Here is a 22,780-nt window from a genome sequence, read left to right as displayed (position 1 = left end):
GTTTTCTCAATATATAAGGCAATTACGGCATTCGACATAGCTGTATCAAGGAGGATCAGTATAGTACTTGAAGGCTGATGATATTATGAATTGACACATACTTCAAGAAAGACATCTATTTGCCTAAAGAATTCAGGTAAAAAGGAAAGGAATAGAATATTTCTACTTAGAGCGTAAGTACCGGGGGTTAGGATCATTTTTATTTAGCCTTGTTTGCAAACCCGCGTATGGCCACGGCGACATCAAAGTGAAAGTACGATTTCGGACTGTCTGCTTCTATTCACAGTCCCTTCGCTTGCTCCTTTGCAGTTTGCTTCTGAAGACAGAGTTGACAAAGTTCTTTGGGTGTGTTGTATAGGCAATTTCCTAGCAGTCAGATGAATATTTTTGTAATCGCACCCCTATTCTCCTGCGGATGTAGTAATGACAGGCTCGGTATGTTGCTTCCTCCCTAAGCCTTTAGCAGTTTCTATTTCCTCAGAGAAAGCATAGGTACAGCAAGGCTCGCACAAGAACCAAGGAATCGGCTTAGCCATCTGTGAAATTCTTAACTAAATCGCTTCCTCACCGTCTATCGCGCTTCAGGAGCTGGTGCACTACTGCAGCTTGAAGAGGTCAAGCTGACGGGTACATATCCATACAGCGGTGAAGGACGAAGAAGAGCAATCCAAGGCAAGGACTAAGGACCCGGTTTAAAAAGGCATAGAAGTCTCAGGTCTGTGCACTTTGAGTTACCCCTCCTAACATAGGACGATTAGCCTAACACAGGCAAGAACGAGACCCTGATCACATCATTTAATCTCTGGCTAGAACAAGCTTTACCGGAGTTTTCAAACGTATCTAATAGTGCTTGATCCTGCTTTCCAGGGGAGCAGAGGTAAAGGCCTTTCTTCATCCATAGCCTTACTCTCATGCTTTATCATTCTATATGGAAAGGTCCACGTTGTCCCAATTCCGAGATAGATCAGAGGTTATATACCATCCCACTGGGGACTAGCGGATTTAATGGAACAAGGGAAACAGAAGAACACCAGCCTGCCGATTCAACAAGGAAAAGTTTTGCCGCTGTTGACGCTGCAGTGCAGCACAGATAGCCAGACGGCCAATCAATACGCGACACGCATGGTGCGGGGACCTACGTTCTCTTCTCTCATTGAAGTCTTCCTTTTTATCTACAAGCCCACAAGGATATCACCGAATCTCAATAATAATTCAGTTGACCGAGAAACAAACGCAATGCGGCCGCTGGTAGACCTACCAAATGAACTTTTGCATCATATTGCAGGCTATCTGGCCCTAGAGTCAGATATAAATTTGTTAGCTAGGACGAACCGCGACCTTCACAGTACAATCAACCCTCTTTTGTATCGTCTCAATGCCATGGACAGACAGATGCCCGCACTCCTGTGGGCTGCAGATAGGGGAATAGTTGAGACCGCTCAGCATTCACTGAATGCTAGTTCTGGAGTTTCAAACAATGTAAAACTTGGGATAATCTATGATGCACTGTCAATAGCAGTGCAGGCGGGACACACAAGTATCGCGAAGAGTCTTCTACTGCAGAAGGGAGTCGATCCTAATTCCCAGTATCAAGAAGAGGAAAATTTCCACAAGACATTTTTAGCAAGAGCAGCTCAGGCAGGACATGTGGATATGGTCGCCCTATTGCTGTCAACAAAAGGCATCAACCCGAACCTTGGGGATGACATGGGGAGACCATCAATTGCTTATGCGGGATTCTGCGGGAACGAAAGTGTGGTCAAACAGCTGCTTGCCGCTCCGGGCGTAGATCCTAATTACAAAGATCACCATGGCCGTACACCATTTCCCTGGACAGCTGGTCACGGATCGGAAGCACCTGTGTCCCAATTCCTATCTCGAGAGGATGTTGACGTGAATGCCGCCGTGGCCACTGATGACATGTTCAAGAAGGGATGGACCGCCCTGATGTTCGCGGCTAACTGGGGATCTGCAGAGAAAGCGGAGCTACTGCTTACGCCATATATCAATGTCAACCACCAAACTTCTGTGGAACAACAGCCTTAGAGTTGGCAGTGAAAAATGGCTCTGAGTATATCGTGCAGCTTTTACTTGCAAAGGGGGCATACCCTGACCCTAAGGACTGGCGTGGCGCAACGCCACTATATGCTGCTGCAAACTTTGGTTATCTTCCTATCCTCAACCTGCTCTGTCAATCAGGAGCTGATCCAGACCCTGTCGCTGATGATGGAAGTACTGCAATCTCCATAGCCTTAATTGAAGGATATACAGATATTGTTCGATTTCTTTTAGAGACAGGAAAGGCGAGCCTACCATCTCAAGAAGGCGAGGAAAGACGCTGTGCTCTGTCTTGGGCTGCGGAGCGAGGATATCGAGAGATTGTGAGTCTATTGATACAATATGGTCAAGATGTCAATACCAAGGATTACAAGGGACGAACACCACTCTCACATGTAGTTGAAGGGGGGCATGTTGAAATCATCAAGATGCTGCTCCTGAACACGTCTTCAATCGACCTTATGGAAATAGATGGCGATGGTGAAACTCTATATTCCCGTGCCACGAAGCATGACAATCCTGAAATAATGAATCTGTTGGAGTCGATCAAATAATACCCTTATACGCAAATATAGCCATACCCAGTATTCGCTACAGCCTACAGTTATAATTACAGCAATAATACTAGAACTTTGATCAAGACTGGACATAAGTAGATGTATACAATACATAAGCAATAACTATAATAGCAAGAAGTGGAACAGAGTTGCCTTTTGGGTGATTAATATTTTTGTATTGGAAGTTGAGCAACAAAATAGATAACCAACAATCAGGATATCCTCGCAGATAGTATAATAATAAATAAGATCCACTAGTGCGTATGTGTGTATGTAACTGAATCCATTGGGGGAGATAGAAAAAAGAAAAAAAGGTAACGGAACTGCTCCCACGCGGATTTGAACCGCGGACCTCATGATTACTAGTCATGCGCTCTACCAACTGAGCCATAGGAGCTGCTATGAAATATTGAGCCGCTTATTATTGTAGACAGACTAAAGCTATTCAGCAATAGACAAATTTAAGCCATCTTCCTCTCCACCCGTCACCATCAGAGTTGATTAACACAGCCATTCGACTGTCGCAAGTCCCAACATCATACCAATCACGGTCTTTGCCATATCACTACCGGTAACGGACAGTCGCAGTGATGCATTCGGGGTGGACGTGCTCGTTTCACTCGCGCTTGTGGTCGTAGCAGCAGTATCAGACGTGGTTGTCGCCGACGCCGTTGGCACATCGCTGGATTCGCTGATGGCCGTAGAGGAGGATTGCGTTGACCTTGTCGATGTCATGGTAGCATTCGTTGCAGTCGTGGTCGAATTCGATCCCGTTGAGAGACTCTCAACTCGGAAACCATGGATGTCTACCGACGACGCTTTGGAAAAGCGCTCGGTCGCCTGTCCCACAGCCTTGCCCGAACAGTCGTCGGTGCCGTACAATAACATATTTATCTTCTTTTCGCCTTGCGCATCGATGGCAAATACCATTCCCTTTTCATGATTGACAGTGATACACTTGGAGGGCCCGTGACCGGATTCCACGTGTGTTGTGTTGCTGGCGTCTTTCCAGGTGAACTCCCACGCAGCGGTGGAGGGAAGAACGGCTAGGGCAGAGACCGATAGAGGGAGCAATGCTGACCACTTCATGTTGATGGGCTTTTACTAGCTGACAGGAAAATCGAAGGCGTGTGCGTAGGGTTGGAAGAAAAACGGGAGGCGAAGAAGAGAACTCTTTCTGCTGTCGGGGTGGAAGCGTCCCTTCTTCACTTTTAAGTATTCGACACTCTCGACCCTGACTGTGAAATGACTTCCCCAAGCACGGATGGTGAACTGCAGATCCTCGTATTCATTTGCCGAACAACCACTCAGGACCAACGCTGATCATCCAGTTTTCTTGGCATAGGGCATTAGCTCTGCATTGATACGGGTTGCCAGGAACAAGATGGCCGGAGAACCAATGTCAGGGGGATAGTGGCGTAACTGATAGGGTTACATTGCGTTAGTTCTTCTCTGGCGTGTTAATGGGAAAGTACTGAGTGTAGGATAAATTGATTCGCACGAGGGTTTGGGGCTCAAAGGATAGTTACTGGATTTCTCACCATGATTGTGGATGTTGCCAAGATATATATATTCTTAAGGTAGTGCGAAGTCCAACTACATTACACTCTAGGCTAACCTAACTACGCAGATGTTTATGAATTTGTTCTCGTCAATGTGTGTTCTTGGTACACCTATGATAAACATGAGAGGCTGTCTCCAGTGTTTCTCGACGTACAGTACTTTCTTTCATTTGGGGTCAGGGATGGTTGATTCACATGACTCAGCAGGTAATGCACTATACTCTTTACGGTAAGACCACAACAATACCTCCTACCTTTAGGAATCTCATACTAACACATACTTGATACTGCACTCGAATTATTGTGCTCCAAGAGTAGACTACAGACTGGTCTATATACAATTCCTGGACGTGTGATCATGAAATAGACCTCCATGGCCCCTCATCGCCCAGGGTGTTGGTACAATTGGCTCTTCATTCAAAGCCCGATCTGTCACATGTCTTCAGGTCACATGCTGAGCAGTTGTCTTTAGACAGTGAGGTAGAAGTGAACGAGGAGAGAGCAACTTCATATCATAAAACCATCACATTCTGGTACCGTAACACGATCAGTGTCGACCTGGCCATCGCTTTCTTCTGGATTCCTTCTGCCTTTTGTCATTGCATTTGATCCTAGATTACCTCTATAAATTGGAATACACTCGATATGAAAAGGCTCTTCTCAAGATTTAAGCACTCGATGCGGATTTCCGTGTCTACCTCGGACCCAATTCGTGCAGCGACCACAGGTCCAGTCGGCTCACCCCAAACTACCGGTCGACATCAAAGCTCTATGCCAGCGTCGGTACCAGGAGGACACCAGAAACGGGTGGTCTGCAATGTACTACGTCGCAATGCACCGGTGGAAGACCTTCCACTGGAAGTTCGGCACCACCCTCTTTGTATGCTGGAACTAGAAACACTTAAGGAATTAGTCCACGCGTCTCCTGTTTACCACCAGCAGTATCTGTTAGCGCGCAAGCGCTTGCTTTGCAAAAGCTTGGAGAACAACATTGAGCACCGCTACTGTTGACGCTTGTGCTGTTTATCAGTCTGGCTTGGTCAACTTTTCTTACTCGCGCACTAAAGAGAAAGTGAATATGTTTCTTCAATCCTACCAGGACCAGCGGGGCTCATCCCTGTATTCAGTACCGAGGGAAATGTCTAGCGTTGATGCGCTCGTGGCCCTAGCGGTGTTCTACTTCTCAATCGTCAAACCACTCGCAAAGTATTACACTAGCTGGGCGCTGGGCAATCTCGCCGCAGAGACGGACAAGCCACGAAGTAACGAGCCTCTATGCAAGATGCAAGAGACACGACTAATACGTGCCCTGTATCGGTTCCAGCTCTGCTGTAACCTGTTCGGAGCTGGCTGCCAGAAATCCTCTCAGAAGCAAAGACTGGGCTTCGACTCTGTGGAGATCGGGACGATATTCTTAGACTTATTCGAGCCTTGGGAGGTCGAGGAAATCTCCTGTATCTATCACTTCGCCAAGGAAAGATATAACCAGATCTTTAACGACATCCGCTGGGATGTCCACGAAGAGAACCCAAAGTTTGAAGGACAACGGCCACCCACCCCTGAAGGAGCATTTGACCTAGATAATAGTTGTTAGTCTGCTCCATTCCTCTGCGTTTCCCTGCCAGCAACACCCCTTTGATACTCGAGAGCAACTGACTTTATAACAATAACAGGGATCAGGGATAGTCTCCTGAAAGGAACAATCTCCTGCGGTCTTGACCTCTTGCATATGGTCATCTCTAAGATAAAGGACTACAAAAATCTAGTCATGACTATGCAACAGCACATATCGTGGCCGACAGGCAATTTCCTCGAGGGTGAAGCCCTAGGTGAGTCCGCACAATCCCAGCGACGCCAGGATTGCCCTCGAATCGGGACTTGCGACAGGAGAGAGGTGACCCACTGCCATTCCAAGGAGATGAGTTCCCCGATGCAAATGGAGTACGTCCACCTCTGGCTTGGACCCTGATATGGAAGGGATCGTACAGCAACCTATACGGATACTACGTGCAGGATGTCATCCGCAGCTGGGGATATGTTATGTGGGATGCGACGCGACTCGACCGCACCGGCGCAAAAGAGCTTTTGGCACGACAGTGGGAGGCGGATTGGGGGGACACTGACTCAAGAGATAATCTGCTGTAGTGGTGCGATCGCCGCTCAAAGAGTGGCTTAGGTGCTTTGCTTAGAGCAAACAGAATCCTTCTGGAAGTTAAGCTTTGACCGATTAAACAGTATTGTTGTTTTTAGGGCGTGTTTCTATAGGTCACACGGCCAGCCGGCGAATTGAGGCCCAGCCACAGCTTCAATCTCTATTTCAACCTCAACCTCTCAGTTTCATCTCGGCTCCCTAATCATGAGGCAAGTTAGCCTAGACCGACTTTTCAGAGTTCAGTAGTGAGGACTTACGGGATCATGAATTCTTGATCTCCTTGAAACCTATCATGCTCTCCATGAGGTAATGCCGCTGATGGAGGGGTACACGATAGCCTCTATCATCGCAAACAGCGATAGATCCTTAGATCGAAACTCAATAATCGTATCCCCAAAAGGCTAGTGACCAGACAAAGTTCCCAGATTGCCATATGCACAGGCACCACACCGACTGAAGTTCTGACGCCATCGCGAGTGACCTGGTAGCTGCACGACGCGCAAGCGATACAAAGAAGTACCACCGACGATCTGACATTGCCAATGCTCGCGAGTTTATCCAGGAACTGCCAGCTGACAAGAAGGATGACACGAGCCATGGGCCTTCTCCAATGGAACTGTGACTTGGCAGAGGTCCAAGCTGCCAAGGCTCGCCAACTTCGGTCTCGTGGTAAGATGATCGCGATGAGTGGAAAGCTGGGCTCCCACATAGTTGGGCATCACCCCGCAGTCGTTGCATTAGTGTTAAAATAGTGTTAGAGTATCCCCAGAGTTTAACCCCGGATTTTGTGGCTCGAGCAGTCTTGGCAATGCATCCTGATGGAAAACGTGCGCGTTGATGCTGATAATGATGAGAGCTCTCAAGGACACCGCTTGTTGCGAGAGTAAAACATCGCATAACTGTGCAAGAGTTGCTCATCATAATCTGCTCAGAGGTCTTTATGACATGATGTCACGGGCGATATTTAAGCTTACGAGAACCCCTGCTACTTGCAGGGATATCCCGATCTTGTAAGTTTCTAGGGTGCAACTTCTCAGTGCCCCTGATTTCCTTTGGCCTAAGATTGATACCGACCACCTCAAAATGTCTGCATCAGATATTTCCGACGAGAAGCAACATAATGCTCAGCATGTGGAGAGTGTCAGGAGCCTTGTCACCATTGACAATATCCAAGTGCTCGGTCTGAGTCCTGAGGATACGCACTTCTACACAAACTTCTCGGCGGAACAGAAAAAGACACTCTTACGCAAGGTACGTTTTCACTATATGAGCGCATTCGGACCGAACTGATCTATACCATCTGGAATCAGGTCGATATTCGCCTGGTGCCAATGTTGGCCGTGCTTTACTTGATCTCTCAGATTGACCGAGCCAACATTGGAAATGCAAAGATTGAGGGGCTCACGGAAGACTTGCGACTAAGTGGCATCCAGTATAACATTGTACTGAGCATCTTCTTCGTCCCCTATGTGCTTCTGGGTAAGCATGCCTTACGACCTGACAATTCATACGGCGCTAACCGTGATTGCAGAGGTGCCAAGTAATATCCTACTCAAGAGCTTTTTCAGGCCTTCAGTCTATCTGGGAATTCTCATCACTTGCTGGGGAATTGTGATGACCCTAACAGGCATTGTGCAAAACTTCGCTGGTATGTTCGTTACACGTCTCCTACTGGGTGCCTTTGAGTAAGTCCTCTTTCTCCAGGCTATCTACTCAACTATGTATATCGCTAATGCTCCTAAAGAGCAGGATTCTACCCGGCAGCAGTATATCTGTGCACATTCTGGTATATGCCGAAGGACCTCGCCTATCGCGTCTCCATCTTTTACTGTGCCAGTGCGCTTTCTGGGGCTTTCTCGGGTCTTCTGGCCGCCGGCATTGCGCAAATGCATGGAATCGGTGGCCAGGAAGGCTGGCGATGGATCTTCCTGCTAGAAGGACTTGCGACGGTGGTTCTCGGCGTGATGTGCTTTTTCCTGCTCATTGATTCACCGAAAAGATCAAGCAAGTGGCTTAGCCCCGACGAAATCCGATACCTTGAGCTGCAACATTTCATAAAAGAAGGGGGCGATTTCAAAGACCAGAAAAAGAGGGTTTCTTGGGAGGAGCTTAAAACTGTCTTTCTCAACTGGAGATTGTATCTGCTGGCGTACATCTTGCTCTGCCAGTCTGCCTCCGCCTACGGTTGGTTAACTCCTCATCTGTGGCTCGCGTCGCACTCATCATGGAATACATAGGCCTCAAATTCACCATGCCTACTATCACGAAGGCCATGGGTTTCACCAATACGAACGCGCAACTCATGGTTGCGCCCCCGTATATTGCGGCTGCCATCTCCGCCATCTGTTTCTCGAAATTGTCCGATCACTTCTACTGGCGAATGCCCTTCGTCGCGATCCCATTGATGGTCGTCACGATTGGCTACTCAATTGTTATCTCGTTCCATGGACAATTGAAGGAGAACATTGGCCCTTGCTACTTCGCCATGGTACTTGTCTGTATCGGTCTCTACCCGACCCACCCTGCAACTACCTCATGGTTGGCCAACAACCTGGCTCCATCTGGGCGCAGAGCCATTGGCCTTGCTCTTAGTATCTGCCTTGGCAATACCGGCGGCGTTATCGGAAGTTACATGTACATGGATAAAGAGGCCCCCACGTATTACACCGGGTTTGGCTTGTCACTCGCTTTCGGTGGCTCTGGTTTGATTGCAGCGCTTCTGCTGGAGCTTTCGTATATTTATGGCAACCGGAGGAAAGCAAACGGATCCGAAGCGGAAATCAGAGAGCAATACAGCGACGATCAGCTGTTGGCGATGGGTGACAAGTCTCCATTATTCAAGTACACGCTGTGAGTGGTGTTGCATGTCGGGATTTGCGTTCTTCCTAGGCCCAGCGCGAATACTTCAGGGTTCGCAATATAAGTACTATGGCTATTCTCTGAGATATTCGATAATGACTTATGATGCGGTTATTTCTATCAGTTCCTATCAGGGTGTCGTAGGACGCATGTACATCAACAATTAGGCCGTAAACACTACTGGAAAACTCCTAGCTAAGAATAACAAGCAGACTTTCTGGTGAGAGCACTTTGGACAATTGCTGCCAATAGTTTTTTGTATGAAACCCCATTTTCTTCGGCACTCAGCGCCAACGGAGAATGGCCGGGAAGAAGGCCGGAAATAGGATTCAGCTATATGATATTAGATAAAATCGTCTTTGTTAAGATAATATCGACCTTGGCAGGCTTATCTCTAGAATGTTAGGGACAGTATTGTACTCATTGGAGTTGAATCGAATATCGACATACCCAGTATCGCGGCAGTCTAAAGTTCTCCAAGTATCCAATGCAACCTGGCAGACAACCTTAACCTGTGGTTCAGTTATAAGCACAGGGTCATTCTGTCCTACTAGTATATTTATATCGCTATACTTACTTTTTCTGCTAATAAACTCTAAACTGCTGGAGCTTCTATTTGCTCCGTTACTGTCGCTGGAGGGATTTTGCTATAGAAGCTTGTTAACGCCAACTATATAACTCTGGATATCAGTTCCTAGAATGCTTACTGAAAACTCCTGTCCCGGCAGAAAAGGTTCCACCAAGATATTTTGGTTGGGTAATTTTGAGTTTAGCTTTTTGACTGCCGATTCTAACTCGGTAGGTTCTGTTACTTTACTAAATCTGTCGATCCCCTTAGACAATCCTTCTGTAACTGGCTTTAAAAAAGTAGAGAGTGCGGTAATATATTGTTAAGATTCTCAAGTCTCACTTTCTGATCCTCCCGTGAGATCACCGAGAATGGAGCGGCAGGTATGTTATGATGAGCCAGAATAATCTAAGTGCCTATTATAGTTAGCAGGGCCGTGGCCTTCAAGTAATGACCCAATAGATACGGTACCTTAGTATGGACCTTAGCTATACCACCCGTTTAAGCCTTGTGTTCCATAATATCAGCAAACTTGCTACGATAGAGTCTAGCTAGCCTTGAATCGAGTAAATGCCGAACAAAAAGAAACAGGCAATGAGCGAGATCCTCCACCTGGGCCATCCTCGCTTCAAGTTCGGCTTCCGACAGCAAGGGTTGTCCAAGCTGTTGTGTTGCGCCTGTGCATAGAAATGTGTCCAGATTGAAATATAACTTCCTCTATTGGCATCTAAAAAAAAAAAAAAAAGGAAAGACGTAACACAAAAGTAACAATGACAGCAGTACGCTAAAAGCATTCTAATACAAAGAAAAGCAGATCATACATCCAGAAGCCCCTGAACAACATCCTCCACTCCGTGAAGCATCTCCTCCATCGGTTGATCAGAGTCCAGCGAAATCACATCACTTTCAGACCCAGATGGACTCTCCAACGTATCCAATTGCGAGTCGACCATCGCGAAACTCATATAATGACCCTCCTTAGCAGACCGAGCAATGAGGCGTTCCTTCAGCTGCGCCCGATCCTTGATGGACAACATAAGAAAGGTAACATTGACGGGGAAATCAAATAGTCGTGACAAGCGTCGTAGTTCGTCGCGGTAGATAGTCCGGAGCGCCGAGCATGTTACCACCACCGCTGGTGCTGCCGAGCGTTGAAGCCGGTCCATTACCGCTCCACGAATATGAGCCAACCAGTCCCACCGGTCGCTATCGGTGAGAGGAATATTGTTGGCCATCCGCTGTCGGGACGCTGGAGAGTGGAGATCGTCACCTTCAATGATGGGCATGCTAAATCGTTGCGCCAATGCCTCGGCGGCCGTACTTTTACCGCAGCCGCAAGGACCTGCCAGGAAGATGACCTCGCGGGACTTCTTAGAAGCAGATGTTGTATCCTTAGTTGACCAGCATTGGTTTTGGAAGTACCCCATGAATCGCGACACGAATTGTGCATTGAGCCCTCCCGCTTGGCGCAGAGCTGGTGCACCAGCCTGGGCCTTCTTTGTGTCATAGAGGAGGACTCGACTAGGCCGATCGTGGTCGTACTTGCTAGCGAAGAACTCGATCAACTTGATAGGAGGATTTGCGGCTGGGTCTGGGTTAGACTGACGCAAACGGTTCAACCACTCACGTTGGGGCAACTGCTCAAATTCTAGACCAGCGGTTTTGAGCAGCGGAAGCAGGTCGCGAGTCCAATGACTGAGGGTGGGATTGGTCAGGTTGACGATGTCCGCTACGTCCGTTCCCAGCGCAAGTTCAACGACGCTGTTTGCGATGACATCAACAGGGGTCCAGGAAAGAATATCGTCTAGTTCAGGAAGAGCTTTGATGGTCTTGGCCGTCTGGAGGATCATCGGAATAGCCTCTGTAGCATTCCAGATGCCATGGACGGTATCCGCAACAATTTGACCCACACGTAAGACTCGGGCAGCGATGTTAGTGTGTTGCGCGGCGCGGTTGACGATGTGTTCTGTCACGAGCTTTGACTGCGCGTAGCCCATGCCCTGGGCGTATGACAAGGACGCAGGCAACTCTTCCGGTACCCAGTGGCCTGGGGTCCGAGCCACTGTGCTCACAGACGAGCAGAAAGAGAACTTTGCGGGCATAGGTGCCTGGGCATCTAGACAGAGGTCGAGCAGATGGCGGGTCGCAGCAATACAACTATCCTCGAAGCTGCCCAGAGACCAGTTGAAGTTGACGGACCAAGCACAGTGAATCACTGCAGTCAGTGACTGAGTCAACTGCGTGTAAGTGGGTTCATCCAACCCGAGGCGAGATGCGTTGGAGAGTTGTGCGGGCAAAGCAACAATTTTGCGTTCATCTGCGGGACTTAAATTGTATAGCAAACCCCGGTCATAAAGACTTTGGCGCACTCGGCGAAGGGCAGAGTGCGCAGAATTTGCCCGAACCAGGCAGAACACGGTATGAACCTGTTCCATCTGAACCAGCTGCGCAACGAGGTGAGCACCCAGCGAGCCCGTGGCCCCAGTCACAGCAATACGCTCTCCATTGATCGCTTGCGGTACTGGAATATGCGCCTTGAAATCGTTGCTGTATTTGTCAATCAGCTGCGACATCTGTTCCTCGATGGGGATCTGTTTGCCAGCGTCGAGGCCTAGACGGAGTCGGGTGATTTCGTCTGCCATGCGTTGAATAGAAGGGTGTTCAAAGACGAAGTTTTGGGATAGTCTGAGACCGCCGATGTTCAGCGTCTTGGTGATTATTTTGCGTAAGCGAATCGACTGTAAGCTGTCGACACCAAGACTGAATACGTCGGTGGTATCCTCCAACACAGCAGAACTGACCGTTGGGGCCACTTCCAGCAAGCTTTCCCGGAGAAACGTATTCAACTCGATTCCCTCCAAGACTTGATCACCCGTCGCATCGCCCTGCTCATAGACCTGTTCAATCTGCTCTTGGAAGTCGCGATAGAATGCAGAGCGGATAACGGTTCCCTTGTCGGTTGCGCGATATACTGTACTGGAAGGGAGTACTTGAATCATATCACGCGAGATATGAGCATAGGAGGGAGAGTCCGCATTGCACTTTTCGATGGCCGGAAAGACGGCATCAATGACCTCTTCGTCAGTCTTGTTCACAGTATTGGCTGCGCGGACGAGGAATAATCCTAGGCGATCCTTGTTGGCACCAAAAGCAATCGCCTCGCCCACGTCCGGATGGTTACGAGCCACGCCCTCGATGATGAGAGGGTTAGCCTTTTCGCCATTCTCCAGCACAAGTGTATCATCCAGGCGAGCGTAGTAACGCCAGGCATTGGGCTTGGTTGGATGCTTCTCAAATAGATCCTTGGTCGCATAGGATCCATCAGGGCGGTTGCTCGCCACCTTCGATGGCCAACCCTCCAGGACCGAGAGTTCGTAGATCCCAGGGAACCGCTCTTCCCACCGGATATATGGCAGCAAGGAGGGCCCCGGTCGAACATAATCCCAATCCAAATCGGAGCGCTCCCGGAAGGATGTCATCAGCTGTCCCGTTTCCGTGGTTCCATAATGGGAGACCAGTAATGTGCCATTCTTCACAAGCGTGTCACCAATTGGCTTGGGACAAGACGAGCCACCAAACATGACCAGCTCCATCCGTGCCAAGGATTCGAGGCCCTGTTCTGATTCGGAAAGAAGTTTCAAGGCGTATGGGACGGCATAGAGAACTTGAATATCAGAATGTCCCTGCAGCGTGGATAATAAGCAAGAGGCCGTCAGTGGTAGCTTCGCATTGTACATGTAAATTAGCTTCTGCGAGTGAATTGCTCGGAAAAGGCAGCTAATGCCATGGGCATGAAAGAGGGGCAGCGTAATAAATCCCTTGAGACCGAAGTTATTGGCGTAATTTTTCAATGCACCAGCATGCGTCTGATAGATCGGCTTAGGGTGTCCTGTTGAACCGCTTGAATGAATGATCCAGCACACATTCTTTGCCTCCGTCGGTCCATCATATTCGCTCGCCTCAAGGACCAGCTTGCCGGTGGTGGGGCTGTCATAGTCCTCGCGCTTTAACACCGGCTGCACGATCACACCCGTCCTGCTGCTTACGCTGTCCGCCATAGCCTTGAAACCGTCCTGAGCGATGAGAAAGGAGGCTTTGGTGGCGTCGACCAAGCTGACATAGGCATCCTCAGCGATGCGCGTCGAAAGCAACAGTACCGTGTGCCCCAGTCTCGAAATGGCCATCAATGTGATGAGGTATTCAAAATCAGAAGGGCCAAGTAAGCCCACCACCTGCACAGGATCCTCTGATGACCGACGTTGGGGAATTATCTCCGCATAGTGAATAGCTGCAGCCTCCACATAGTCATGTAACTGTGATCTCAGGTCAGTATTGGGTTGACTGGTTTCTCTGGTGACTCAAAAATAGGGAGGGGATAGGGTGTGGGTGCGTACCTGACGAGGAGTGTAGTATACATAATCGATGTCCTTGGAAGGGTATGCGACAATAGGTTCATCGGCTGCTTTTCCATTGGCTCGCGTGAGCAGGAGGTCATGGATTGTGTAGATTTCTCGTTCAGGTTCCTCGTACTCGTCGTTTGACGTTGCCGGGGATGAGACTTCCGGGGAAGCCGATGCAGCCCCCGACGTAGCCGGTGAGGATAATATCGGCAATAATGGCGCTGTGCAAGCCATGGTAAGCTGGTAACTTAGTTGTCTATCTATTTCGGTCTCGCTGTGTTTGCAGTTGTGCAGCCTTAGAGGTTTATAGCTTGGAGACAATTCCGCCCACCCCACAGTCTGAAACACCACTGGACATCCCACGTCTGACGAAATGGTTAAAAATGCGGGGCCTCTCCAGGTGCTCCGACAGGAAGCTCACGAGGATCGTTGCATAATCTTGTTGGAGTACCCCGTATACTCCGTCGACTTTGGGGTCGCTGCTTTTCCGCCTCATTTCCGCGTCCAGGCGGAAATCCCCACACAGTATCATCCGCCAACCCCCACCACCGAAATATGAAAGATTGTCCACGGCTCTTTGCTTGCTATCATTCGAGTTTATCTCCGTCTTCAGGCCGGCAATTGTATGACTCGTGACAAGATAACCGCGGGGAAAACTCCTCGTTTTAGTTTGCAGGGAATCCGCTGACTTAAAGATAATCCGAAAATGGCTAACCTGGGTTTCGCTTTTCCTAAGGTCTTAGATAAATTTCTCTTGGCTAACAGCCGAGCTCCGTAGTATGAGCATGAGTAACTCTTGGCTTAAATCATATCAACCTATTAAATCCTGCTATGGGTTGGTTCATTTGGGGTCAAACACAGTCTCAAATGCTATTATCAGTCATTCACTTAAGCTATATAAAAGCATTTAGACGTCTGTACTACGTGGTGTTCAATAAAACGCCATCTGGCTGCCGAGCTTGCAAAGCAAAGTTGCAATATGCCGGCTCTGCAACCTAGGGTTTGATTTGGAGAAAGTCTTTGTCAACCAGAAATAACACTATAAAATACCCTTCGAGAACGTCTTGAGCGTCCGGACCTTTTCAGATAGTTGAATGGGATGATGATGCAGTCGTCACTCTTGGACTCTGTAACGATATATATTTCCTAGTGCAATTAGTATCAAAGGGATATACTAAACGTACTCAAGTAGGTGTTATGATGCCTAGAAACTCTCCGTTATCCATCCTTATACGATTGCTACATTGATCTTCGAATCCGACTACATTCAACTGGTCTACTACTACTAGATAGTTATTCCTATACCGGGTATTCCCCGTCTTTCTCCTTTCTTTAGCGGGACGCCACAATTGAATCTGCCAAGCCCTATGGGGGCTGGTGGTTGTTCTGGGCACCGTGATTCGTGGGTTTTGCTTATTCAGCGGGAAACTTTTGCTCCATTACCATAATTGGCTAGTCTCGGAGATACGCGCTTTTTCTTTATCAAGTTCAGCCGATCTCTGTCTTTTTTTCCCCTTGAAATTTCGGTGATGAGTTCGATCACTTTGCTAGTGTGCAATAGATGCATTCTATTTCCGATGTGTAAACTAGTGCTGCTACTATGCTCTCTAGTTCTGTTGTGGCCTCCACCAATATTCCGTGGCGAAGGGGTATATGCTATCTAGTTGCGCTACGAATCCTCGCTGGAGTGCGATAGTGCATTAGTCTTGAAGACTTTGAGTGTCTCCATTGGCCCTGACGCCACAAGCCTATGGTCAAGCTATTGGCTTCTAGAACTGTGGCTAACGTTGGTAGCGTTAGCGTAAATCTGTATCATCGCGTAGTTCCTTTGCGCGAATTTGTAGCTTTGCGTTGCCAACGACCAGCCTGCACAGCTACGTTTTGGCATTCAGATAGTGCCAGCATTTCTTCCTTTGTTCTTTCAATTCACCTCCTACACCCCCTTTTCTCTGTTTTTCGTTTTTTGATGTCTTTTTTGACAATAGGTCAAATGGGATAACACCGGATCTCGTCCGAGCCCTACAGCTCGAGGTATACGTAAGTTCGAAGAAGCTTTTGATCCACATAGTGGGGAAAGCTTCAGCTACCAAATTACGTCGTCTCACGTCTCGCAATACAATAAGCAGTTGCCTAGACTAAGACTTTATCCATCGGCGATAATCGATAGTGGAGTGTGCTTTACGGCGACTTTTTAAGACCGACCACTTCCCCTGCTGCAGCGCCAGGAACAAAGGAACAGCCAATACAACTACAATCACAAACAGAGAGCATCATGTTCGGCCAAGGTCTCTTCAGTTGGTTTGGCACATCAAAAACAGTGGGCTCAGAGGAGAATGGTCAACATACATGGGATCCGAAAACTTTGACCATGACTCAACCCCAAAGTCCAGCCGCCCCAACAACCGATAACGTTGTCACCAATCAACCCGTACGTTTGCTGGACGAGTATAAACCGATATACGGAGTACGATCATGTGTAACTGACGGCCTTTTAATAACAGACGCCCACGGAAGATATGCAATTACAGTTGCGCGGTGGAGGTGGGCCTGATGACGAGTGAGGAACCCACCCCTTCAATCTGTTACCTGCCGCAGAAGACTAATGAGACTGCGAATAGTTGCTGCTGCTGCTGCTGCTTCTGCGGCGATTGCTGTGGTCCTGATGGGCCACCAGGTGGACCAGGTGGACCAGATGGCCCCGGCGGAGGACCTGGAGGACCCGGTGGTTGGTAAAGCTAATAGTTGTACAGTGTATAGTCAGCGTGTATATAATTGGCATTATTGGGTAGCTCTTTGATCTCCATTTACAGTGCTTTGTCCAAATGTTTCACTTAGCTCTATTTATTGTCATTCATTCTATTCATTTTCGTGTACATGTCTGAACATGACTAATAAATGTCAGACTGATAACCAAGACTAGAAACATCCAAGCCGGTGGATATCAATGAAGGAAACACCTAATATCACCACGCTCCGTTTATACAGTGAACTTGGTCTTATTCACAGGACCCGCCTCTAGTGCCGCGTTGCGGACAGCCTCCTCGCCCACCTCTTCGAAGATATCGTAGCCCCAGAAAGCGGGGAAGTTGAAGCGCTTGTGGCGTTCGAGGGAAGAAAGACGGGCGAATGCATCTTCGGGTAACTGCTTCACTTGGAGATTGGCCGCAATACGAGACGGCGTGACGCTCTTGGACAGGACCACAGTGCCACGTTGGACCCCCCAGCTAGCCAACAGTGGACCAGGGTCCATGCTAAGTTCTCCGGCAATGCTGTGCACCAACGGGTCATCGACCGTACGGGGCTCTCCAGTCTGGTTATTGCCCAGCGGCGAGTAAGCCTCCACAATAATCTTCTTTTCTTGGCAGAAGCGCAGAAGCTCCGGTTGTTGCAGGTAAGGATGAGCTTCGATCTGATTGGCGGCAGGAACAACGGAAACCTGGCTGAGGAGTTCCTCCAAGCGACGAACGTTGAAGTTGGATACACCAATGGCGCAGACCTTGCCTGTCGATAGCAATTTCTCCATGGCTTTGTAGGTGGTGATGTAGTCGACATCTGCTAACTCGAACACGCCATCTTCGTTTAGAGGAAACCACTTGTCACCGGGTTTGAAAGCACTATATCCTGTTAGAATTCGAGAAGTTCATTACAGGCTTCATCATTGGGACAGCAGCATCTTACCAGGGCCAGTGCATCAGATATAAGTCAAGATAGCTAACACCAAGATCCTTGAGCGTCTTGTCTAAAGCGGCCTCCACATCCTCTGGCGCATGTTTCGTATTCCAGAGCTTTCCGGTAATGAAGATTTCCTCCCGAGCGACCCCAGACTTGCGAATTCCGTTGCCAACTTCTGTTTCATTGCGATAAATAGCAGCGCAGTCAATGTGTCGATATCCTTGCTTAAGCGCCACCTCTACGGCATTCTCGACCTCGAGAGGTTTGGCCTGCCATGTGCCAAACCCTACCGCAGGGATTTTGGCTCCGGTGTTGAGCGTGAAGTGTGTAGAAAGCGACATTGTAGGACGGGGGTGTGCTGTGAAGAGAGAAGGGGAGAGAAGTCGTAAGCCAATGTACAGAATTGAAAATCGTGAGGTTGATAAATACTCAAGCAGTTAAAGTATTCAATCCCCAGACATCTTTAATCCCCCAGGGTTCCCAACTGGGGAAGTGGAGAATTCCGCCTTCCGACAAGATAAGCGGAAAAGAATAGCGGAAAAGTCACCTACGTCTATGACGATATATTTCTCCGAACGAGATATTTTCGTCCGCTGCATGATAACCGGATATAGTTGAGCTAACCACAGTGCAGTTCCTCATGATGACAGGAGGATCTAGGAGGTCTTCGGCAACAGCACGGCTAAAACTCTACCCGGCTTGTTTCGTGCAGCTGCTCTCAGCCAAGCAGAATCTGTCGAAGCTTGATGGCTAAAAGCTTTCACAGCTGTAGCCGATCCTCAACGATGTATTCTTGGCCAGGCTTGTTGAGTAGGTTCGGAGTCTCTCCGTAGTCCCCGAGTCGTCGTCCAATGCCATTTGTCCACATTGAGATGGTTCTAAGAGAAGATAGTCTGTACCCGACCCTTTCCCGTCTCCTACTACCATTTGAGTCGAGCCTGTCACAAGTCTGGGGTTTATTTGGAGTTTGGGGGCGTGTGGGGGAGTGTATGCGGAGAAAACTTTCATATATCAATCCTAAGCGGTCGCTTTAGAAGGACGTACTTCTTGTCCTTTATACTCTGCTCCCTCTTTAAGTCCTTCACATTCCGTTCAACTACACAATACCCCCTGTAACCAAGCCACAGACGAGACGGGGGAGGAAGATTAATTCACCATGGCAGATATAGATTCGAAATCATGTTCTTCCCATGTAGAGACCACCACTAAGCCACTAAGCCCTGGAGTTATCCAATTCGAGGGTCTTTCGGACGAGGAAACTTCCAAGTTGGAAAAAAGATGTGAGAATGTTCCGTCAGATCTTATTTAACAGTACTGATTAAAAACAGTGGTGCGCAAGATCGATCTTCACCTGATCCCGGCTCTGTTCTTGCTGTTTATCTTTAACATTCTTGACCGATCAAACATTGCCAATGCCCGCTTGGGAGGGTTACAAGAAGACCTGGGCCTTTCTGACAACCAGTACCAGACAGCTGTGGCCTTAATGGTAAGAGGTAGATACATACTCTGTCTTCCTGTCATGACTAACTCGTTTCGACGTGAACAGTTCGTCGGCTATCTTCTCGGCCAAGTTCCAAGCAACATTATCCTCACCCGTGTCAAGCCGTCGCGCTATATCCCTGCCGCCATATTTGTTTGGGGTGGGATCTCCATCTGCATGGCAGCAACAAAGAACTATGCTGGAATTTTATGCGTACGAATCTTTCTAGGCTTTGCTGAATCACCTTTTTTCCCTGGAGCTTTGTATGTCCATTCCTGTCAGATGGCGGTTTTTATTCCCCCCTCTTGCTTACATGTGATTTTCAGGTTGTTAATGAGTTCATGGTACAAGGCCTCTGAGATTGCAGTACGTGTTGCCATTGTGTACTGTGGAAATACCGTGGCAAATGGATTTGGAGGCATGTTGGCCGCTGGTATTCTCAGTGGACTGAATGGCAAAGGTGGTCTCGCCGGGTGGAGGTAAGCACAATATGTCATGACAAGACGTGGTTCCATTGACTCACTATCCTTTGTTCAGGTGGCTCTTCATTATCGAAGGCGCTGGCACGATGGTGGCTGGAATGCTGGCAGTCGTTTTACTCCCTGACTTTCCTCGTTCCGGCCAGCGAAAGTGGTTAACGGAACAAGAGCAGCGTTTTGCTGAGTGGCGCCTGGCTGTCGCAACAAATAACGAGGTCGATGAGAATGGCTCCATCAAGCAAGGATTGAAGGATGCGGTGACTGATCCGAAAGTCTGGGCATTGGTCCTTATCCAGATTTGCCAGCTGACATCCCAAACCTGGACATATTTCTTCCCGGTGAGTCCTGCCATCGCTTAGTTGTCACCAAGCCTCTGCTGATTAATGGTCTCTAGAGCATCGTGGAAACCCTCGGTTTCGGGAAGATCGTTACACTGCTTATCACAGCGCCAGTGTATGTCTTTGGCTTTCTCAGTGCTCTTGGAAATTCCCTTATTGCCAACCGGACGAATTGCCGAGCCGTTCTCATAGTATGGCCGCTCTGCATTGATATTGTGGGCAACGTGATGGTCATCAGCTCCCAAGCCACAGCGGTCCGGTATATTGGCATGTTCCTTATGTGCATGGGGTCCTACAGCGCCTTCAACGTGGTCCAAGCCTGGATCGCCAGTACTATTCCACGTACCCGAACGAAGAGAGCCATTGTTTACGCCATGGTCAATTTCTTTGGTAACTCGTCCAATATCTATGGGTCGTATTTCTTCCCAACCAAGGACGCGCCGCAGTATCGGCCGGGCGGCATTATTCTTTCTAGCTTTGCGGCAGGAGGCGTTTGTTTTTCAATTCTGTTGGCTGTTTACCTCCACTGGCTGAACACTAACGCGCGAAAGGCGGAGGAGGAAGATGGCCAAATACGCTACAAATACATCTTCTAGACAATCGCAAATGGTTAATCGGGTATTGCAACGCAATTTTGCTTCTTCTGTAAATAGGGCTTGGTGTATATTGGTAGCCCAGGATCGAATTATAGACAAACCTTCTTCCGGTGAACCGTCGTTTATAATAGACCTGGACTATCTACTTCTCGTGCTGCTGTGATCTTGATGTGTCCTGTTCACCAACTGTGCTGAGGTTTAGAGAGAAAAGGTGTCTTCTTGACTCAGGATCATTCCTCGAAACGTCTGACACTATAGGCAAAAAAATGTCCCCAGATTAGTTCGATTTTATATAATAGGGTGTGTAAATATTAAAAAATTAAGAAGAAGGGAGCTTATTGTGGGTCATGGTGATGGGAATTTCTCAGGATATGGCCTTAGAAACGGGACGATAGCTTGCTAAACTTACCCACCTGGATAGTAGAGGCCTGCATTGTCTTTTACAATTATTGTGTTTGACTATTCGACTGGATAGTTTGTATATACGCATCAAGTAGCTCAAAATTTTGGGATTAAGGTTATCCCGGCATGGCTATATCGACCACTGTTAGTTTTGAGGAATGTTCAGCCTAGAAAAAATAATACGTACTGATTGGTAGACTATCCAACTGTGACCACAAATCAAGGATCAAGTCATTATCCAGAGTGAAATTATCGAATAATGGAAGTGCCTGCGTATCAACCGGAAAGGGTTCATGGTAGCGAGGCTCAGGGTGAGAAGGAGGAATAGTGACTGCTAAGTTTGAATTATCCAGGCTCCTGCCGCCTATCTTAGGCTCGCCTTGATGCCTTAGAGATACATTCAATGGGACTGGATCGCACGGTGCTCCTAACCGCTCAAGCTCTCGCCGTAGACTTTGCAGAATGGTCCCGTACTTCCAAGACGGCGCATTCCTAGCCGTCGCGTGCGTCAGATGATACTGCGCGGTCTCCGCCAGGATGTAGAGAGTCGATTCATCAAAGCCAAGGCCATTATTCAGACCAGCCTCAGTCGCGACATAGGTTTGGCTCAACGGTAGAATTCGGTTACACTGAACTTGGATCAAATAGATGTAGATAATGGACAAGGCGTTGAAGGCTATATACTGTGAATACCAAAACGCTGGAAAAAGCTGGTTGTCTCGGGCAAAGGTGGTGATAAGCTCAACTGTGTCCTTCGCTGCCATCAGGCATACATGAAGATATTGAACGTAGCTGGCCTCGCGATCCGTCCAGATCTGGCCATAATTCCGCAGCAACAGTGGCCGAGTGATGAACATCAGGGCATGGTATCGCGCCAATTGCAGCACCGTCAGTTGTCGCTTGAACAAGGGAATGAGACTGCTGGAATAGATGACGCCGGATAAGAATGGCGGCAACTCTGCCTGCCATTCCGCGACTCGCTCGCACAAAGCTCGGATGGTATTGATTTCCTCTTGATCAGTAATGCCAGCCACCACATACGGCTCCTTGGCGGCTTGAGATAGTACGCGGGCGAGTAGGGCATGGAATATAGCCGCGTCCATTACACAGTCTCGAGTTGGCGGCGAGATACGATCGGGGGAGATATCTTCGTCGTTCACACGCGATGGCAATTTCTCGTCTAGATCCTCATCATGCCATAGACGCGGCGTACCCAACATCAAGCTCAGATATTTATCCAACGTATACGAGCACCACACAACACGACGTTGGCATTCCTGATCGATCAGACTACCTTCGGCCGTGTCCCTATTCCGCCGTCTGCTGTGAAGGCCGAGTGCCATGATCAGTTGAATGGTGGTTCCTAATGTGAACCACGCCCGATGGGCCCGTGATGAGCTTAGCAGATACAGAACTATTAAGAATCTGGCCTGCACCGACTCTAATCTGGGTGCACCACTTTCCCGTGATAGTAGATGATCTGCCTTGGTGAAGTACAACTCACTGGTCTGCCAGCCGTTTTCGTCTGCATCCGTCATACGACCTTTCGCATCCATCTTAAACATGGTGGCGGTGCTGAAAACCATCAGCAGAATGGCTTGCCCTACACTCGTCACACCACTGATCTGTTCGCTGTCCGGTCGTCCGCGCTGGTAGA

General features: G+C 48.5%; 9 protein-coding genes and 1 non-coding gene across 10 annotated transcripts; 5 read left to right on the top strand and 5 right to left on the bottom strand.

Moving 5' to 3' along the window:
• Window positions 1–1,236: 1,236 nt before the first annotated feature.
• BDV27DRAFT_167153 (ankyrin repeat-containing domain protein) lies at window positions 1,237–2,612 on the top strand (the record flags this gene model as incomplete). Its single annotated transcript, XM_032074400.1, has 2 exons — window positions 1,237–2,010; window positions 2,049–2,612. The coding sequence occupies 2 exons, from the start codon at window positions 1,237–1,239 to the stop codon at window positions 2,610–2,612; spliced, it is 1,338 nt and encodes a 445-aa protein (XP_031924235.1).
• A 327-nt stretch (window positions 2,613–2,939) lies between these two features.
• Window positions 2,940–3,012, bottom strand: BDV27DRAFT_t173. The gene has a single exon. It is a non-coding gene; the product is annotated as a tRNA-Thr (tRNA).
• On the bottom strand, window positions 2,977–3,760 carry BDV27DRAFT_133487 (uncharacterized protein). Its single transcript, XM_032068101.1, has one exon. The coding sequence runs from the start codon at window positions 3,702–3,704 to the stop codon at window positions 3,117–3,119; it is 588 nt and encodes a 195-aa protein (XP_031924234.1). The 5' UTR covers window positions 3,705–3,760; the 3' UTR covers window positions 2,977–3,116.
• A 1,062-nt stretch (window positions 3,761–4,822) lies between these two features.
• On the top strand, window positions 4,823–6,322 carry BDV27DRAFT_148066 (uncharacterized protein; the record flags this gene model as incomplete). The annotated part of the gene is made up of 5 exons (XM_032070848.1): window positions 4,823–4,931; window positions 4,968–5,124; window positions 5,162–5,766; window positions 5,851–6,006; window positions 6,036–6,322. The coding sequence occupies 5 exons, from the start codon at window positions 4,823–4,825 to the stop codon at window positions 6,320–6,322; spliced, it is 1,314 nt and encodes a 437-aa protein (XP_031924233.1).
• Window positions 6,323–7,412: 1,090 nt separating this feature from the next.
• On the top strand, window positions 7,413–9,183 carry BDV27DRAFT_160991 (putative MFS transporter; the record flags this gene model as incomplete). Its single annotated transcript, XM_032073139.1, has 5 exons — window positions 7,413–7,580; window positions 7,640–7,808; window positions 7,861–8,014; window positions 8,074–8,513; window positions 8,567–9,183. 5 exons carry the CDS (start codon window positions 7,413–7,415, stop codon window positions 9,181–9,183), a joined length of 1,548 nt encoding a protein of 515 aa, XP_031924232.1.
• Window positions 9,184–10,571: 1,388 nt separating this feature from the next.
• BDV27DRAFT_160990 (uncharacterized protein) lies at window positions 10,572–14,390 on the bottom strand (the record flags this gene model as incomplete). The annotated part of the gene is made up of 2 exons (XM_032073138.1): window positions 10,572–14,069; window positions 14,151–14,390. 2 exons carry the CDS (start codon window positions 14,388–14,390, stop codon window positions 10,572–10,574), a joined length of 3,738 nt encoding a protein of 1,245 aa, XP_031924231.1.
• A 2,038-nt stretch (window positions 14,391–16,428) lies between these two features.
• BDV27DRAFT_160989 (uncharacterized protein) lies at window positions 16,429–16,953 on the top strand (the record flags this gene model as incomplete). The annotated part of the gene is made up of 3 exons (XM_032073137.1): window positions 16,429–16,584; window positions 16,658–16,697; window positions 16,775–16,953. The coding sequence occupies 3 exons, from the start codon at window positions 16,429–16,431 to the stop codon at window positions 16,951–16,953; spliced, it is 375 nt and encodes a 124-aa protein (XP_031924230.1).
• Window positions 16,954–17,133: 180 nt separating this feature from the next.
• BDV27DRAFT_160988 (NADP-dependent oxidoreductase domain-containing protein) lies at window positions 17,134–18,169 on the bottom strand (the record flags this gene model as incomplete). The annotated part of the gene is made up of 2 exons (XM_032073136.1): window positions 17,134–17,770; window positions 17,835–18,169. The coding sequence occupies 2 exons, from the start codon at window positions 18,167–18,169 to the stop codon at window positions 17,134–17,136; spliced, it is 972 nt and encodes a 323-aa protein (XP_031924229.1).
• Window positions 18,170–18,984: 815 nt separating this feature from the next.
• BDV27DRAFT_167151 (major facilitator superfamily domain-containing protein) lies at window positions 18,985–20,721 on the top strand (the record flags this gene model as incomplete). The annotated part of the gene is made up of 6 exons (XM_032074399.1): window positions 18,985–19,108; window positions 19,157–19,314; window positions 19,375–19,571; window positions 19,635–19,787; window positions 19,846–20,125; window positions 20,182–20,721. The coding sequence occupies 6 exons, from the start codon at window positions 18,985–18,987 to the stop codon at window positions 20,719–20,721; spliced, it is 1,452 nt and encodes a 483-aa protein (XP_031924228.1).
• A 569-nt stretch (window positions 20,722–21,290) lies between these two features.
• Window positions 21,291–22,688, bottom strand: BDV27DRAFT_167150 (fungal specific transcription factor domain-containing protein; the record flags this gene model as incomplete). The annotated part of the gene is made up of 1 exon (XM_032074398.1): window positions 21,291–22,688. The coding sequence occupies one exon, from the start codon at window positions 22,686–22,688 to the stop codon at window positions 21,291–21,293; it is 1,398 nt and encodes a 465-aa protein (XP_031924227.1).
• Between the last annotated feature and the right edge of the window lie 92 nt (window positions 22,689–22,780).

This window comes from Aspergillus caelatus, assembly GCF_009193585.1.
Source record: "Aspergillus caelatus strain CBS 763.97 unplaced genomic scaffold BDV27scaffold_184, whole genome shotgun sequence".
NCBI lineage: Eukaryota > Fungi > Ascomycota > Eurotiomycetes > Eurotiales > Aspergillaceae > Aspergillus > Aspergillus caelatus.
This window is presented reverse-complemented; position numbering and strand designations above follow the sequence as displayed.